Source organism: Motacilla alba, chromosome 2 (genome assembly GCF_015832195.1).
Source record: "Motacilla alba alba isolate MOTALB_02 chromosome 2, Motacilla_alba_V1.0_pri, whole genome shotgun sequence".
Lineage (NCBI taxonomy): Eukaryota > Metazoa > Chordata > Aves > Passeriformes > Motacillidae > Motacilla > Motacilla alba.
Window position 1 is genome coordinate 132,366,593 of NC_052017.1, and position 18,938 is coordinate 132,385,530.

The following is an 18,938-nucleotide window of genomic DNA, read 5'->3' on the forward strand; positions in this document are numbered from 1 at the left end:
TTCTCAGTAGCCTCATGATCAACTGATTCCATTTGAACAACCCTGAAGGAAACACAATCCACATCCATGATTTACCAAATGAAAATAATTTAGCAGCTTTAGGAATAAGTTTGCAAGAAACAGAGGACTGAAGTTTGGAACATTCAGCAAACCTTGAGGATGTCTAAAAGCCATTATAATGCAGTTATAAACCATCAGTTTAAAGTCTTTTGAGACACACATACTCTCATCCACTTCATCCTGGAACCTTTAACTGCTACTTGCCTGCATAAAATACTATTTATTTTTAACTTCTCTTTTAATTATCACACCTTACTCTTATCTTCCATTTGCATCCGATTTCACATTCTTTCTAACATACCCTAGTGCTGTAAAGCTCTTCTACTATCACACAGTCTTCAGCTTTTTCTTAACTCCAGGACTCTTACTGGCATTAACCTTCAAATTAAAAGTTGGTGAAGCTGAAATGTATCTCAAAATGCAGGAGCAGCAGACAAATGGGGCTTTTGAACAAACAGAGACATTTTGTGAAGGAAGCTAGAGGTTGATAATGAGCAGCAGAAAGAAAGCTCAGCTAATGAAGATGTGCGATTAATAATATTACTTATTTTTCATAACTTTCCGCCAAGGAAAAAAGACTGGATCATGAACCACATTTGCAATGCAAGAAAATTAACAAAAACGGTACCAACAGCTTTCAGTAATGATGGATAAAGCCGTAGGTTTTGGAGAATTGGTGAGTTTGAGGTGCACTCTGGGTTTGCAGAAAGGAAAGAATGGTTATCTTTTGCCACATTCAGAAAGTCAGGACTGAACACTCAGCAGGCACTTCTTTGCAACTCCTATTAAAAATCCACAATGCCTGTTCACCTGGGATTTACTTTCACACTCCTCTTCTTTGCAGTGGGAATTTAACACTCGTTCAATAAAACCAGATGGTCTAAATGTAATTGCACCTGTAAAGTCTTCATAATTGTGAGATGAGTCAGGTGCCCTTGTCAAAACCTCACAAGTTTTCAGAAGAGTCTGCTGGCTACTTTCATGAGATGGAGTTTCAGACACTAACAAGTGGTGAGGTTTCAAAACCTAAGCTCTCAAGCCTTCTTCAGCTGTAAAAGGAAAAGCTTTCCAAAACTAGCAAGCATACCCCATGGTTTTCTATAACAAAATAAGGCTAAAGAACATTAAGAAAGGAGTTCAATCCTCTAGTTCCACATCACCTGAACTATAAACACGCTTTCCTAAATACTGGGCTACATCCAAGATCCTAGTGCCAGTCTTTCCCCAAACACATTAGCAGGGATGAAGCCCATTAGCACTCAGCCTTGGGTCCCACACCTGTGACACAAAGGCAGGCAGCCAAAGGTGTGTGTGTGCTGAAGACCATTCTACTTTTTAGAGAAACAGTAAGCAGTGAATGTTCTCTCATTTCATAAGGCCAAGTGCCTCCTCCTCTTTGATCACAAAGGTGAACTACAGACAGTACAACCAATAAAGAAAAAGGAATGACCAGGAATCCAGCAGAGGAGCAACTAAGAAACCCTCATACTCTCTCTCAAAGTGCTCTTTGCTCTTTTCACTATTCATTGGCTCAATAAGGGCCCACTTTCTAAATATGTGCGAGACAGTTCAACTTGGGCATTGAAGTTCTAAGTCTCACAGTACTGTGGGAAAAAAACTCATCATACTCATCATTCCCAGAGCATAATCTCAGTCAAAGAAACTAAGTACTTAGGTGGGATTTTTCCAAACTCCAAGAAACAAAACCACAAAACCACAGGGATTAGCTATCTTTGGAAACTGTTATCTTTACTAATGCATTGTCTAAAAAATATTGCAAAATATTAGTCATATTTTCTCCAACTCTCGAACTCAACATCTATTGAAGGAACACAAAGTCAGAAGTAAAACTGCTGGCCAACAGAGTAGATGAGAGAAAGCAAAGCTGAACATCTCTGTTCCTTGCTGTGCCACTGCAGAAATACAATGTCAGTTTATGACATTCCTCACTATCCTGTGTATTGCTCCTCTTTTTCCTCTGGTGCACCAGAACTACTTCTAGCTGTGGCTGTTCAATGTGGTTCTTAACTAACCACAGGAAAGACGACAGATTAAACCAATGTATCTTACCAGTTGTTTTTCCTCAATTTTATAAACCTGGAGAAGCAGATAAATCTATTTCTTCAGTTCTGTTGGCACACCTTCAGATGTATGATTATTTCATTGCAAAGGTGCAAATGCAATTCTAAACCCCTGTAACACCACAAGTCATCATGCTGTGATGAAATCTGAGATTTCTGCTCTGAATTCAGACACCTGCCTCTTAGATAATATGTACAATGTATGCTTATTTCAGGGATCATGTCCTTATTCCTTAAAGCAAGCTTATTTCTTTATCCTTTACATTTTGCATAAGAAACCCTTATTATTTGTAAGGAAGTTGACACTAAACCATAACTCCTTCCTTCTTTCTCTTATCCCCTGATTTGACATGTCCTACTCACTATGACTTATTTTTGGGAAGGTCTCCTGCAACTGTTTGTCTCCAAAAAAACCCCCAAACCTTTGTGCAATGTAATGTAATTATATTCCTTTAGAGTGTCTTGTCTGTTTTATTACAACCTTTCTAAAATTCAAATTCAAAATCCAGTGACTCAACTTTTCATCTTTTTATTTTTGCTTCCTGTGTTTCCCACCCATTTTTTTTCCTGCACAAGCAGCATAAAGGATAACTGTGATCTCATAAAAAACCTCAATTTTGCAAAAACTTCACTTGCATTTGAATCCTTTCTTTGGTTCTTTGACAACAGGATGCAACTTGGTCACTAGGAGAAATTAATGCAGGAAGCTAAACTCTTCTGCTAAATTTCAGTGTGCACATAAAAATATCACAAACACCAATTTGTGCTCAGATATTTACAAAGATTAGCTAAATTTTGTTTACTGTAAATTCCCTTTCTCAAAATGTGATTAGGAATCACTAACTGACACTGCTCAGGGTGATGTCTCTTATTCCCCTCCATCGATGATGTGGGGAGTCTTGTCCATCTGAATTCTTAGGTAATACTTCAGTTTAGTGAATCCTACATTCTCTTCCCCAAGTTACTATTCACCAGATAGTGGGTACTGCATATGAACAGAAACCTCAACTAGACTTATTGACATGAATGTTGTGCTATAAAACTTCTCTGTATCAAGTCAAATAATTATGGACTTTCATTTATTTGGATGAAGCAAAAGCTAATTAGTGAAATCCCAGTGGAGGATAGAAGGGAAAGAGTTTTAACTATCAATCTGCTTACCTCTATATACTTTTGGTGACTTGGCAAAGGGACAAGACAGTCTTCTCCCTTGTCCTTTCAGAACACACCCCATTCTGGGCAATTGATTTGTAGCTGATGTCCTGGAGGAATTCAGTTACCAACTGCTTATTTTCAGAAACTCACAAGGGAGGAAGAAAAGAGATACAGTCAAAAAAACCCCACAAACTGACAAAACACTTCACAGAAAGCTTCATCACAACTGCAGGAAGACTAAAACTTTTGACTTAAACCAATATTTATGGGAAATGTGCAGCACTTCCTCAGGAATACCATGACAGTTGAATATCTAGAGATGTACATAGGAGAATAAAACACTCACTTTTCAGAAAGGAAGCAAAACCCCATCCCAACAGAAAAAGCCATGATTTGATCTGCATTGAGTATTTAATATATAAACTTCACTGAAACAGTATCTGTGTCCCAACCTGAACTTGATTTCCCTGGATTGAATCCAAGCTTTGGCACAAGTTCATGCTTTGACATTCAGACAGAAAGTGAACACATAATACAGTAACTAATTCCAGCATCCGCTCCAGGAACCTGTTTTGAAAGAAGAGTTTATCAGCAACACTTGCTGAACTTGTACTGAAAATGAACTTTGGAAACAAAACAAGCCCTTGCACCATCCGAAGCTCAGTCAGCCCCCCACAAAGTTTCAAATGTCAAAAAAAAAAAGTGTGGTATGTGAATAAGGACGGTGACAAACTGTTTCCATGTTTAAATAACTTTACATGAGGAGAAAACTTGCCTCACAATAACCTAGATTCTTCAAAGCTGGCAGATGAAAGTAGTTTATTACAGAAAACAAGATAATTCCACAGTAAATATTTCTGACATTTTCTCAAACTGCCCTAGTATTGTAGCACAGCTAAATCAAGAATCAATTAAACAAAATACTAATTCAAGCTCTCAAGCATAAAAAGAAACAGGGTAATAATGTCTTATCGGAACCCTCAATAAAACCAAACAAAACAAATGCAATCAATCACTCACACATTAATCAAAAGAAAAATCAATCACTCCTTTTAATATCACTAAGAAAAAAAATCACTGCAACAAATTCACCTCATACAAATATGAATTTTATTTACAATTTTCCAAATTATCAATCAAATCCAACTTCTCAGTTAAATGTGTAGCATTTGTCCTTTAAAACAAATTAAACATTGTGTTCTTTTTACATCTGCAATATGGAGTCCATAGGTACATGCTATTTGGGGCATCTAATGGAACAAATTTAGATCACTATGTGTATTAAACACTGAAGGTATTCTGTGAAGACTCTTTAAAATTTATCTGCCTCAGGGACAAGCATTTCCACAACCAGTTTCTAATGACAATTAATTAGGAAGGTTTAAAAACCCAGTATTTTATACCAGGACATACTGTTCACATATACTTCAGGGTGTGTTACCATGTTCCTATTGCAAAGCTGCCTGCTCTGTAAGCAACGCTACTGAAATCAGACTAGAGATTACCCACAGATTTAGATATTATTCAATGTGAATAAAAATGGCCATTGATGACTTTTACTTGAGTATGTGTAATTATGGGCCAACTTGTACCTGATCTGGTACCAGCGTGATGTGATCTGTTCTGAATCCTGAAACCGCATGGGTCGTTATAATAAAATCTTTTACAACTGTATTGCACATAAGGTTCCTCAAAAGCACAAATCTACGTCATTGCATCCTGAACTCAGAATTTACCTGCTAACTCTCATGAAAAAAATCAACCAGATGGTAAAATCACTTATTTTTTTCATCCCAGTGTCTGTGAATGAAGAGAAGAGGGAGAAGATATATACACTTTGGAAACCATTCAATTGTTTGTTCCTTCTGCATATGATTTGTACTTCAGAGATGAGGATTTAAAAGAAATAAAAAGCCAGACAGACCTTGGATTTATCTTTAAAAGTACCTCAAAAACATAACAAAAATTCAATTTAATTTTGATACATATTAAAATTTTAGTCAGTTCTGCCTGACAGCATAACACGACAGAAATGCACAAGACTTTAAACATGCTTTAAAATGACATTCAACAAAGTATTTAAAATTTAATAAATAGCATACAATCACACACAAATACATTTCATACTGGATCTTTAAGCCTACTAAAAACAGACTGGCAAAGAATAAATAAAACAGTAGTTGACAGTTTTGTTTTTAAAAGGTGTAGTTTCTTGTTGTCACACTAGTAGCCACATATTAACCTGCTTATCACAAAATTGGAAGTTATGAGCTTTTTTCCTCACTGATCTGTTTTGCTCCAACATGTAATATCATAAAAAATACACTAAAAGGGTTTTCTTTTGGTTTTTTTTAAACAACCAGTCTGCAACTGAGTAAACCAGTTTTTAAATACAATGAATAAATAGGGAATTAGTAAAGCAAATTCAATTGCAACAAAAACGCAACACCCCAAGAAAAGAGCCATGGAAATATATAGCCATTGCAATATTAGACAATAATAGTACTTAAAGTGATAGTGCTTGTGCACTAAGCTCATTAGAGACCTTAATATGATTTTAGTGCAAATCCCTTGAGTCCAAACAAGCTTTATACCCTACAGTATTAGGGAAAGATCTATTACCAGTTGGAACTTATTCTGTAGTGTATTTGTACATATCGGATATTTAAAGAACTAACACATATTGTAATATCTTCGGCCCTTTTTTACTTCAAATCAAAAAGACTAATGACTGGGGATTTTACATACTATTTGGCTTGTACCATATTAGACTGCAGTTTAGGAAAGTCAGTGCTAAAAAAGCTTCTGCCATCAGTTTATCTATTATGCCTAAATTTCATATATCATTGCATTTTGTACTTCTGAAAGAAAAAGAATGCTCCTGGAGAAAGTTTCTCCTCCCTTTAAGTAAGTTCACATTATGATGAAATTCAAGAATATTTAGACAAAATGTTGAATAAACTCAAAGAAAAGTACATATTTTACATTAACAATCCTTACCATATTTAGTATATTAAGTTACAAGTATGTTGGCAATAATACAACAGAGTCAGTTCCAAAAGGAAAATAATTCTGTACAAATTCACCTGTTAATATGGGGTTAAACAGGCAGCCACTAAGTCTTGAGCAGCCATGTTTGAGGTTTGAACTACAGTACCAGAATAAACTAAATTTGAAACTAATAGGGAAAACTTCAGTTTAAAGAGTAATCCAATTATACTGGATACACACATTGTGTATTCAGAGCCATTAAAATGTTCACTCCTATAGTTCCATAATGTCATCCAGTATAAGAAAAGTTTAATCAACCACACAGGCTAAAATAACTTTAACATATTGTTGTCCTGAATTTTTTAAAACTAAAAACTAATTTTAACTGTGAAGTACAAAACAATGACAGATATTGCTCCAACTTGTACACAATCTTTCCTAAACAATCCGTACCTAGCAGAGTAATAATGCCTCATCGTCACTAGTTTCGTTTTTCACTGTTGCCTCTAAGCAAGTGTCGGGTATCTGGGCAGTGTGTACGATGCCACAGCTCTCACAGGGGCCATCTCGACTGCATGACCTTACACTGTGATGTGTTGCACTGTAAGGCTGTCTAAGCCCTGGTCCTTGATCTGAGCTGAGATCAAGTAGAGGTCTTGAACAGTCATTCATGTCAAAGTCTGATGCTACATCAGAGACTGGAATTAACATTTCAACATCATCATCCTCTTCTCTTCCACTTACCCCATTATCAAGCTGTCTCAAAGGACTTTGGTTCTGATTCACTGAGCTTGATCTCCCTAAAGTAAAGCGTACCCAGCGTAAGCCTTGAGTCATACGGCTTAGTGCGCTCGAGAGCTGGTGGCGTGCGGGACTTGTGCTTGGGGGCTCTACACTTGTCACTTCCCTTCCACCATCCGTGGTGCTGCTGCTGCTGCTGCTCTGAGCAGAGGAACTCCCACACGCTCCCACTGTTGCTTCTATTGCTGTTGCAGGAGGGACTTTTTGAGGCAAGGTGGCAGCAACACCACCAACTGCTCCTGCTGTGTCTCTTCTTTCATTTTCTGTGTCTGTATCATCAGATTCAACTGAAAACAAACTTCTGTGAGTATTATTTCTTTCACCTTCCCTACTAGTACTTTGGCTGGCAACATCATCTCCATCCGCCGAGACCAATGCCAACGATCCAGAATGACGTGACCTTGCAAAATTAAAAATTCGATTCCAAATGTTACTTGATCTGCCAGCAATAGGAAGTCTGATTGAGGTAAATCCAAGCTGAGATCGTACTGCCAGCCTGAGGTTTTCCAGAACTGAAGCCTAAATAAGAAGACAAGCAACAATCAAGCACTGACAGTCTGCGGGTTAACTATTAACTATTGTGCAAAACAGCATTTAACAAAGTTAAATGTAGAATCTTAAATATTACAAAATGTTGCATCTTTCTTAATAAGGATCTGGTATATGCAGCAAAAGGCTATTTAAAAAAGAAAAAAAAGTGGGCATGACAAAAGTCTAGGTGCTCTAGAGGAAAAAACATTATAAACAGGCAAATTAAGTGGAAATACATATGCAAAGGCAATAAAAGAGCAAAGACTTCAATACAAGGTATATTTCTGCCCTAATAAAGGATCTCTATATAAAGACAATGTGAAAGCAAGGCACTATAATCTGGATAGGGAACACAGATTAAAGAAAAGTACAACCACAGAGCCAGTAGAGCAGGCACACAAAATCTGCTACAAACAGTCTTACCAAAAAGGTAGTCACGGTAGATTTTAGAGTATAGCACATAGAAACATGTCTCAAAAAGTTTAGGATTTGTAAACAAAGTCTTCCAGAAAGATTTAACAAAGGTGGCCACCTTCTTCATCCACTACCACAGGGCTGCCTCAAAGGGACTAAATTAAGTATCTTCTCCAGCAGAGGCTCATGGTTTGATTTTTTTGCCCCCCTTTCTGATAGAATCAGTTAATTCCAATTTCAAAATGCTTTAATGCTTCTGTTTAAATAAAATTATCTTATGTGTTCTAAACTATAAATTTCCCAAATTCGCTATACATTTTCTAGTTATCCAGCTACAGAAGAATGCATGTCTGAATTTTCCTGTTTAAAATCCTGTATAACTTTTCAACTGTAAGGTAACATAAACATAAGTACACAAACTCCTTTGTCTTGGAGATCCCTAATTCAAACTTAGAGAAAACACTGCCTCAGCTAAGTAGCTCCATTCTCAAATAGGGTAGAAGATCTTCCAGGTGCTCATCATTCTAAAAATATTCACAAATGTGTTTAATTAGAGGATAAAGTCCATATTAACAACTTTTCATTAAGATTATGGCAAAAAAATAGAATATTCTTCAGAAGAGTCATTCCCTGATTAAACTCTTAACATACACGCATGTATTTCCCACAATTTATAAAAACTGAAATTTAGTGTTCTTAAGCTGTCACCTTCATCTCTCTTCCACCATCCTTCAGAGAGTGCTTCTTCAGAAAGCACTGGTTTGTTTCAAGTTACCTGTACTAGAGGACTTACACATCTGGGCATGACAACTGCATTGTCTCCAGAGACTTTCTTAAGCTAACCCTACCTCAAGAGACTTGTGAACACAGATCCATCATAAACTGGTGAAGGTTAATTTTTTTTTGGAAAAGAGGACAGCAAGACAAATTGTAAAAGTATAGAATTAGTTTGAAACAGAAACATACTGATCTTCATTATAACCACAGTAACACACTGAAAAAGAACAAGGGATTCTACAGTGTTCACTACAGACATTTATTAGATTCATTAATGAAGTTCAGTGCTAATTTAGCTATGCAAAAAATATTTACAATGTTTCTTTAAAGCCTCTCATGCAAATTGCAGTTCATTTTCCTCTTTTCCTGTAATCTTTTGTGGCAGATCCCAGCTGCTTGTGAACATGTGAGCATGAAAGAACATGCAATAATCATGCAATTTTTTCTTACCATAAACTTTGCTGTATTAACTGCAACACAATATAATTAATGCCAACTCTAATAGAGCACACCAGGATTCCCAGACTAAGACTTCTATTTCTCACAAGAGCTTTATAACTGAAAGACATTTTTTAACTCCTTGATGTTTTTTGAGAGAAACTCATTTATCAACCAAGTAAGAAATGCACTAATCACCCACCTCTGAATCTGGGTGACTAGAAACTACTGACTGCCATTTACTAGCTTTTGCTTTATTACTCATTCATGATAATATTATATGATATGACACCCTGTCTTTCCCCATCATCTTGTTATGCTCAGCAGGCATGAACATACCTACACACTGTGCACATGAACCACCATTCTGCATTAGAAGTCTAGGTCTTCTTTCCCAAATTTCAAAGTGCCATCTTGCAATTTTTACTTTCACAACAGTAATACAGAACATACAATTAGATCTACCAATCTATTACTTTTCATGCAAGAGGGGGTTTATAGTCTGCATTACTGGCATTACCAATGAAAGAAAGCCTGCAAAAGAAACTGTGGTGTTACTATATCATGATTTTGTTCAAGGGCTAATCATTTGTATACTATCAACACTTGACTTGAAAGGAGAAAAAGGAAAGGCTAAAGAGGAAAAGGAAGCAGATGAAAGTTAAAATATTCTTTATTTCAGTCTCCTTAAAATTTAAGGGGTCTGCCTGCTAGTTTAAAATCTTACCTGATTTGGGGAACAAACAGGGAAATCTTCAACTGGTGGAATTAAACCCTGGGCAATTAATTGTCCATAGGATGGAGGAGCTTCTCTTCTTAACAGCTCAGCCTCAACCCTTGACAAATGAGTTTCAAATGACCTTTCAAAGAAAAAAGACATTTCAGAATACATAAGACACTGATTTTTATATATATATATATATATGAATGAAAGTACATCAGACTATTATAATCTGAAATAAAAAATTTCAGAAGATGACGTTTTGCAAATTTAATTGAAATTTAATTGGCAAAGAATGTAAAATCGTTCCTGCGTCTGTCCAGCTGAAATGAGAGCAAAAAAAACAAACCCAACAATAAATTTCCTAAGAACAAACAAACCAGCCCAAACCCATGAGCTATATAAAAGCACCACAAGTAACACTTATATTATTGTAAAAGATTGAAGGATATGTAATCCTGGTATGAACTAGCCTACATGAGAAGAAACATGCTGTTATATGCAGAACTGTGACATAAATTGCAAATTAATTAACTGCAGTTTCCCCACATTTCCTTTTTGGTAACACCATCTGAAAGCTTTAACCCTCTATAGTGAAGTGATCAGAATACTTCTATCCCCTTTTCTTCACTGGGAGAGTAGTCAGTCCCTGGAACAGGCTCCCCTGGAAACTGGGCCATGGCACCCAGCCTTCAGAGTTCAAGAGAGCATCTGGACAATGCTCAGCCATGGGTCTTAGCAGGGTTTAGCTTCAGATGTCCTGCAAGAAGTAGGGAGTTAGACTTGATATTCCTTATGGGTCCCTTCCAATCTGATAGTCTACGATCAACTAACCTCTTTTTACTATCAAAGAAAAAGGAGCAATGTCTTTACCAATCATGTGCAACAATATCTGTATGGCAATAAAACTACTTCAAGTACAAACAAAAGAAAACACCAAAAAATTTAATAAAGTTGAGTTCTACTGACCTTCGCTCAAACATCCTGAGTGAGTACAATTTACAAGTACATCCCAGTGCAATGACAAGCAGCAATCCACAAATAAGACTCCCAATGACAGCTGCAGTTATCACTCTAGTGGGCACAATGACTGGGCAATTCTCTTCGTCACTGCCATCACCACAGTCATCTTGAGAATCACAAACCCAGCTCTCAAACACACAGCGGTTATTTTTACAGTGAAAATTGCCTGGCTGACAGAAGAAACAATTCTTTTCATCCGAACCGTTAGGGCAGTGATTCTGGTAGTTGCAGCGATCTGAACGAGGGTAGCAAACACCATTTCGAGAGCAGGGAAACTCATCTCTTTGGCACATGGTGCAGTTGGTTTCATCCCTTCCATTTGGACAGTGCCAGTAACCATCGCAGCGTTGCTGCTCTGTGTAGCACCCCCAATTTCCACCGCATGGGATTTCCCAGGGCAAACAGAAGCCATCAACTTGATATGTTGCATTGAACCCCCTTGCAGCATTCACTTTGTCAGCACAAAAATGCACTCTTATCTGTCCTGAGGATGAAACAACAGTGAGGGGAGCATGAGAGTCAAATGCTGTCAGTACACGCAACAGCCTCCGTGGATTCTCCTCTAATCCATCATATATTTTGACATAGTCTCCATAACCTGTACCATCAAGTTTAAAATCGGTGAATCGCAAGATTACTTTGCGATGATCACCAGTGTCTATCAGCCACGTGCAGTTGCTGCCAGGTGGGTAGAAGTCAGGATAGTTTGGAGAACTGAAAGTACCATAAAAGTATTTTAACCACTGTCCACATGTTGGCACATCACAGTCTATTTCATCTCCCAGGTCAAGACAATCAATGTTACCATCACATTTTAAAGATTCTGGAAGGCAAGTATAAAGCTTGGTGAAGCGGGAAAGACACTGGAACTGATCAGGTGCACAAGGCTGAAAGGAAGAAGCTGTCGGAGGAGTAGCTTTGGCACAGATTTCCTCGTCCGAGTTGTCTCCACATTCATCCATATTGTTACATTTCCAACTTTCTGGAATACACTTCCCATTAGCACAATGAAACTGGTCACAATCACAACTTGGTTCATCAGATTTCCCTGAAAGTTAAAAAAAAAAATTTCTTAAGAGTTTAGCACTTTATGGTTTGTGTTGTGTTTATTTGCTGCACCAGGTACTTCAGAAGGGCAAAGCAAATGCCTGAAGTGCCTTTAAACCATGGCAACTTTCAGCAAATTCAAAGACAAAACAGATTTTTCAAGTCAAAATTCCATCAACACTTCAGCATGAACCTTGTCCTTAGCTGATTTCAGTCAAATAACTTTAACCCAAGGAACAAAACAATGCTCACTTATAGCTATTGAGAAATCTGACTTCAAATATGCTAAAAATAAGTTAGAAAAACACTCTCCCAACTATCACTCAAAATACAGAAACATTTTGTGCTGCAGTACTGGTTATCTCGTCAAATTCTTTCACAGAAAAGCAGTCAGACTCTCTCTTGCTTTTGGAGGTTCCTACTTTGTACCAAAGGATCTAAGGCAATAGAGAAGCTGACAGCTGAAGATTCCATATTAGGACCAACCACAAAAAGAAACCTCTGTCCTCTCCTTTTCCCACTGTTTGCTCCTCTCTCTCCTGCAGCAACTAAGACAGGAGTGCAGCAAATGCAAAAATGCATGCTTCCCATTACTTATTGAAGTTCCAGCCATGTTGAATACAGAAGCATACCTGGGATCCAAGTTATTTCAGCTCTGCAACAATTCAGCTGAGTCAAACACTGCTTTGTAATTTTCAATCAGTTATTTCTACAAACCACAGTACAGACTGTAAAATTCGCTATAAAACTAACTGTCATGGTCAAAATATTTAAAACAAGTCTGCAAGGCAGATGGTCCTACACAACAGTAATTCAGAAAATAAACTAGACAAATGTACATTCATTCTAAGGAACACTACACCTTAAATTTTAATAAGGAAACAGGAAAGACAGCATGATGAACTCACTGAAATCCTAACGCTCTCAGGAGAAGAATGTATTATCTTTTTTTACAAGAGAACAATTCAGATTGGAATGGAGGCCATCTAATAAAATCATCCGCTCAAAACAGGGTCAACTGGTTTTTGATCAGGCTCTTCAGGGCCCTCTGCAATCAAGTATTTTTAAAGGTCCAGTGCTTTACTACATAACCTGATATAAGTTTTCACAGCTAGCTTGAATTTTTCTTGCTGGAACTAATCTGCTGTGATAGGACAAGTAATTTTGTTTCCTTTTTTTCTTTCTTTAATACTTAGAAAGCACTGAAAATAAATACACTAACTTAAAAAAATATTTTTTCTTTAGAAAACTACAACACAATTTTTAAATTTCACAAATGCTAAGGCTTTTAAAAAGTGAATGCAGGAAAAAATTAAATCATCAAGAGTGATAAATGGTACATGTACGGCTGAAGAATGTTGAAGTCTACAAATTTGCTTTCAGAGACTGAAGAATGAAAGAAGAGCAAAATGTAAGTGTTGTCAGTGACTAATTTACAGAACATGTTCATTTCACACAAAAAAATTCAAAGAACAGATGTAGTATAAATTATACCATCTTGTTGTTCTGTTACAGATATGTAAGTATTTATAGTACACTCAGACATACATTTGGTTGACAATATCAGTATGGCAAAGTTGTAACCTTGGCCTCGAATTTCAAACCTGTAAAACTGAACTGCTAGACTAGTCCTACCTAAATTGAATGACTAAGCTCCATAGGTGGAGATAATAGAATAGTAGGTAGGAGGTAGGAGAATATGCATCATTGAACCTGTTCAAGTACTGATTATAATCTAGCTCAGTCCTTATGCATTGTAGAACCTGGAAGAGGTTGAGAAGAAAGCTGTAACATGGAGTTATAAATATTGGGATGGTAATATTGCAGTAACAAAACAGGATACAACTTCAACCCAAGCTCTTCCTCCAACAAGCTTTTAAACATCCCAGAAAAGAGCTGGGATACTTAATCCTGAATTAGCATTTTAAATCACCAATCCTGCAATCCTTACATGAAGAAAATTTACCTATGAATCAAAAATTAGAGTCTTAAAATTATAAGAGATGTCTAAATAAGACTATCTTCGGGAGCTGTGCCACAAAAGACTTGAGGATAGCACAAGATCCTTAGCAGCACCTATATACAGTCATAGCCAAAGGACTAAGACAATTCTTCCCTGCATTTAGAGTGGCCATTGACCCCTGGCTTTTAGTAACTTTATTTTCCACTCTACATGATCATTAGTAAACTCTGTCCCATTTCAACTCCTGTAACTTAAAAGGCTGATAAATAAGTAGTGGGAGGAAGACAGAGGGAAGAATGACAAATAAAAGTGGCCCAAAATTTACTTTCTAGTCCAGTACCCTTCCTATCTGTAAAGCTTTTTGTCTTCCTATTACTGGTTTGTTTCAAGTTAAATATGAATATTTACCTTTTATTTTCTTTAAACAAGAATTAATTCAAACAATTCACAAGACCTATCTTCCACATCAGGTTTTAAACATGGGGCTCCCTAATGGTCACTTTTGTACTTGGAATCTGTAGTGTTTCTATCATTCCAGCACAGATAGGCCTAACTTGCATCCAAGTAACTAATGTATTACTGTTTTTTTCCCCCTTTTTCTATGATGGCTTGCCAATTTTGAGAGTAGCCTTAAAAACACTGAATTAAATAATCTATTGAGGTGTTAATCTGAGCACTATTGCATGATGCCCATGAGAAGAAACCAAACATAATGGCACAGTTGAATGCATAGCAAATGCATTAGCATTTCAGGAGCCTTTTTTGACACTCAAAAGCGGAAATGACCAGATGATTATTAAAGCAACTGTCAATGGTTCACCTATATACAAGTTAGTTTAAAATATCAAAAGACCACTCTGATCACTGAAACACTACACTAACACCTCAACTGTGAAATACTTCCTAAGTATTGTATCAAACACAGGGAGCAAACTCAAGCCAAAGTTTCAGCAAAAAAAACCCCAAAAAAACCAAACAAATCTCTTCAAAATAAAACTTTTCTTTAAAAAACCCACATTTATAAACATAGGATTAAAGTCTTAGGCACTCTAATCTACAACACAAAATAGAAGAAATCAATTAACAGAAAAAATTGCTTTTTACTGAAAATGTCAGGGCTTCTTCCAAGAGGGGTTACATAATGAAATTGTCTCAAGATCAGAGGAAAAAGAGAGGAAAGGATTTGGAAAGAGGAAGAGGAAAAATTCTACAAAACCCATGGCTTACCTCCCCTACCCATTCCACACTTTCATCCAGGTATCTTTCCTTCTCAAAACCCCTCAGGAAGGAATGCTGCCTTTCCTCTGCACCTGCTTCAAGAAGGAGGTGAAAAGGGCAGGAGCTGATGCCTGACACAGGTAGCAGTATTCCCCTGGGCCACTGGCAGAAACAGCAGCACAGGATGACTGACTAGCCAGTGGCTTCTTCCCTGCTCCCCGACATGCTTTTGGTGAGACAGTGCACAAAACCCAGGTAGAATACTGCCCTGAAAGCTGGGCCAGCTTCAAATGCAAGGCTGCATTACTTCCCCAAGACCTGCTAAAGTGCAAGGAGCTGAACCACAGCAGGAGCTTTTTTGTAGACTTGAAAACAGGTGGCAGAGAGGGATATGCCTGCTTGGAAATTTGTTTGTGAGAGACTGACATAATGGAGGAAGCTACAAGGTAAGAAGAGAGCAGAGTAAAAACTAGGAGCTTAGACTAGAGAAGATCAAGTGAATCATCTTGGAACAGTTTTGAAGGTGGGTAGCACTGGATATGTTTACAAGTATGAATTGTTTTATGGAGGAGTCAAAAGTCGGTGTGCACAGAAATCTGGAGCAGGCCAGTGAGTGGATATAGGTACACTCGGAGGGAGTAAGGTAGAATGAAATCATTGCGAAAACCAAGAAAAATCTAATCCAGTATTTGGGATGATCATGATGTAGAACACCATAATCATGCTATTACATAAAACTGTAATATCTCCTAAAGCCAGGAAAAGTTCGGAACTAGTCTTGACCCACGACTGGCTTCCTCCTCTCTCTTGGCAACCTTGAATAAAACAAGAATGGCTCACAAAACAGTCTCAAACTATTACTACTGATAACTGGTTCTTAACACATCCTGCAAATACACAAGAAAAATTCTGCATGTACAGAACCATGTCTGTACTTGGCTGGAATAATCTATCAATTTGGGGGGATTTTTTTAGATTTATTTTTTTAAAGATAGTATGCCTTCTGGAGATGGGAAAATTGATGCAAATTCTGTGAGAAATGTAAAAAAAAAATCCTGCCATTTATTTCCTCTCTCACTGTATTTATAATACTCAGAGCTTTACCCAACCACTTCAACAAATTAATTTTAGTTTGATGAAAACATTTCAAATCTTACTATGTTTAAAGAACTTCCAGGTGCCTACTACTACTGGCTAACCTTTACTTCCCAAATATCATTCAATCTGCTTATTATTACTCCCACTTTGAATATTCAGATTGTGCATGGGATCAAAATACATTACCTAATCTGTATTTTCTCTGATTTCAATAGACCTTGAGGTGACTACGGAAAAGACATGTAGTCAGTACTGCACCCTGTCAGAAGGAAGCAATTCTTGAAACAGGAAACAAAAAGTGAAACCATAAAATTATACTAGGTATCTTTGAAACATACCAGCAAAGTAGGCTAATCTGAAGCCTTTTCTGGAGATGCTATCATCTGAATGAAACCTTATCCAAACATGATCCTGTGAAGAGATGTATGGTGAGGGAATGGAAGAGCCACATGCTCTATAGCCTTCAATGTTCTTGTAGCTTCCAATTGTTAACCAATCTGAGCTGCATCGTCGAGATCCCTGAACATCAAAATCTTGAAAGCTGAAAAAGAGAAAACGTCAAAATTGCTACTGAACTAAATATTACACAAACAAGATGCTGAATTACTACACATGAAAATTAGCCTGAAGGTTTGGTTTTTTTTAAATAAGTACTTCTTCTTCTGAAATAGAGTAGCTTCTCTCTACCCTTGTAGAAATAGGGTTTAACCTTGTGCTGGTAGTTTTATATTATGAGGACAGCAAGGATCTATTCTGTGGAACAAAATATTGCATCCACCACTTAGGAAATGCAATTTTGCTACAAAAACACACACTGTCTTAATCTAAAATTCTGGTAGTGAAATTGTCCTTATGTGTTTCATTTAACGATTTTCATACACTACTAAGTGATTTTAACTCAAATTTCACCAGAATTTTAGCTAATACTACACTTATGGCAGCAACATGATTTGACATTATAAATACAGGTAAATTGTTCAAAGTTATGTTTTCAGATAAGGCTTTCTCCCAGTTGCACTACTCAGCTACCCCAGCATTATGGCATGGACTGCCATGGCATGGCTGCACTTGGTCAAGACAAGCTGCCATAGTAAGGATGTGTGAAAGGGAGACTGCAAAACAGGTCTGTACAGACAGCAGAGCACTATCAGAACTGAAATGTGGGATATATGAGGGGAAGAAAACAACATGAAAGAAAAAAATAGTTTTATTAAAAATAAACAGTATGAAAATTTCAGAAAGCATTCTAGTAGCTGAACAGTTTTACCTACTTTACATTGCATTTATGCCAGTCAAATATTTAGTAGAGAGACTGTTTAAATTAAGAGGCAGAACTTAAACAAGTAACTGATGTCTGTCAAAGCAAATACTTCATAATGAAGAGCAGTTTCTTAGGTCAGCAAGTCTGAACTGGAAACCGAAAAAAAATCTGCAGGAATGCAGTTTTATAATCAAGTCTATGAAGCAGTACTAATTTGCATGTTGATGCTAAAAGAAATCAGTAGTCAGAAATGAACTGATGAGACCTTGAATCCACAAGTTTTTTACATTACTACTTTAGAAATATCACAAGATACGTGAAACTGTGAGGAACTCCTTGCATTAAAACTCAGCCTTTAATGAAAAATTCCTATGTTTCAGACACACTGAAAAAATTCAAATAAATGTGCACACCGAAACTTTTTCTGGTCACTGGCTGTCCAGCTAAATACAAACACAACATGGCTGTGTGCAAGCAAATCAGGTAAAAGGAAAGGCAAAAACCAGACAGAACTGAAATCCTTCACTTACGGGAAGGAAGAGAAAACTGGTATGTGTACAGCTGGCATCTGAAAATGTCTGGTTAGTACTTCTTCCACCCAAATGGATATTACAGGAGCACTGTTACCTTATAGTAATGATCTCCCCTGGGTTGGCATGGATGTACCAGCTACAGTTAATTCGGGCAGGATACTCAGAGGGCCACCCTGGACTTGTGATTGTCCCGCTTGGTGATCGAATTTGTTCTGGAATATCTCCACAAGCTAAAAAAGACATATATATTGAAAGCAACTTGATTAATTCAATTTCTTAAAAAGCCAGTATGACAAAAAAAATCCCACCCAACCAATCATCACCTAATCAGGAAGAACAAAGTGAGTTAGATGACATACGAATTAAGAAACCCACAACTTCTAAAGGAGTTTGTAATGGAACATGTCAGCCAAAAGATGTTTTCCAACGCTGCCAGTGCAGCAGTTTGCACTTATGTCAATTACTATTACAGATTAAAAAAGATTATTCTATGTGGACTTTTGCAACTTAATAAAGTTAAAGATTTTTTATTTTTAAATTTATTTTTATATTTATTTTTAGTCTTTACAAAGATTCAGTTTAATTTAACCATGCATTAACACCTTATACTGACAAGTGTGTTGGAAGGTGAAAAACAAATTAAAGCTAAATAATCAAGCAACTGAAATTTCCTGTCTTAGGCAGACCCAGTGTTTGACCATCAATTAAATACCTTCCCCCTTCCAGTTCTTGACATGGAAATGATCTCCATACACATGATTCCAAATGCTTGAAAGGAAAAGAGCACTTATTGCAGCAGAGAGACCTGCATAACTACATTTCTGAT

General features: G+C 37.0%; 1 protein-coding gene across 1 annotated transcript in view; it reads right to left on the reverse strand.

Moving 5' to 3' along the window:
* Positions 1-4,383: 4,383 nt before the first annotated feature.
* The window catches only part of LRP12 (LDL receptor related protein 12), a 50,043-nt gene continuing 35,488 nt past the window's right edge, over positions 4,384-18,938 (reverse strand). The window contains exons 3-7 of the mRNA XM_038126877.1: positions 18,207-18,342; positions 16,657-16,859; positions 10,939-12,040; positions 9,976-10,108; positions 4,384-7,607 (exon numbers count right to left, since the gene is read on the reverse strand). Of these exons, the coding sequence (XP_037982805.1) occupies positions 6,741-7,607; positions 9,976-10,108; positions 10,939-12,040; positions 16,657-16,859; positions 18,207-18,342 (2,441 nt within the window). The 3' untranslated portion in view covers positions 4,384-6,740. The remainder of the gene's footprint in view (positions 7,608-9,975; positions 10,109-10,938; positions 12,041-16,656; positions 16,860-18,206; positions 18,343-18,938) is intronic.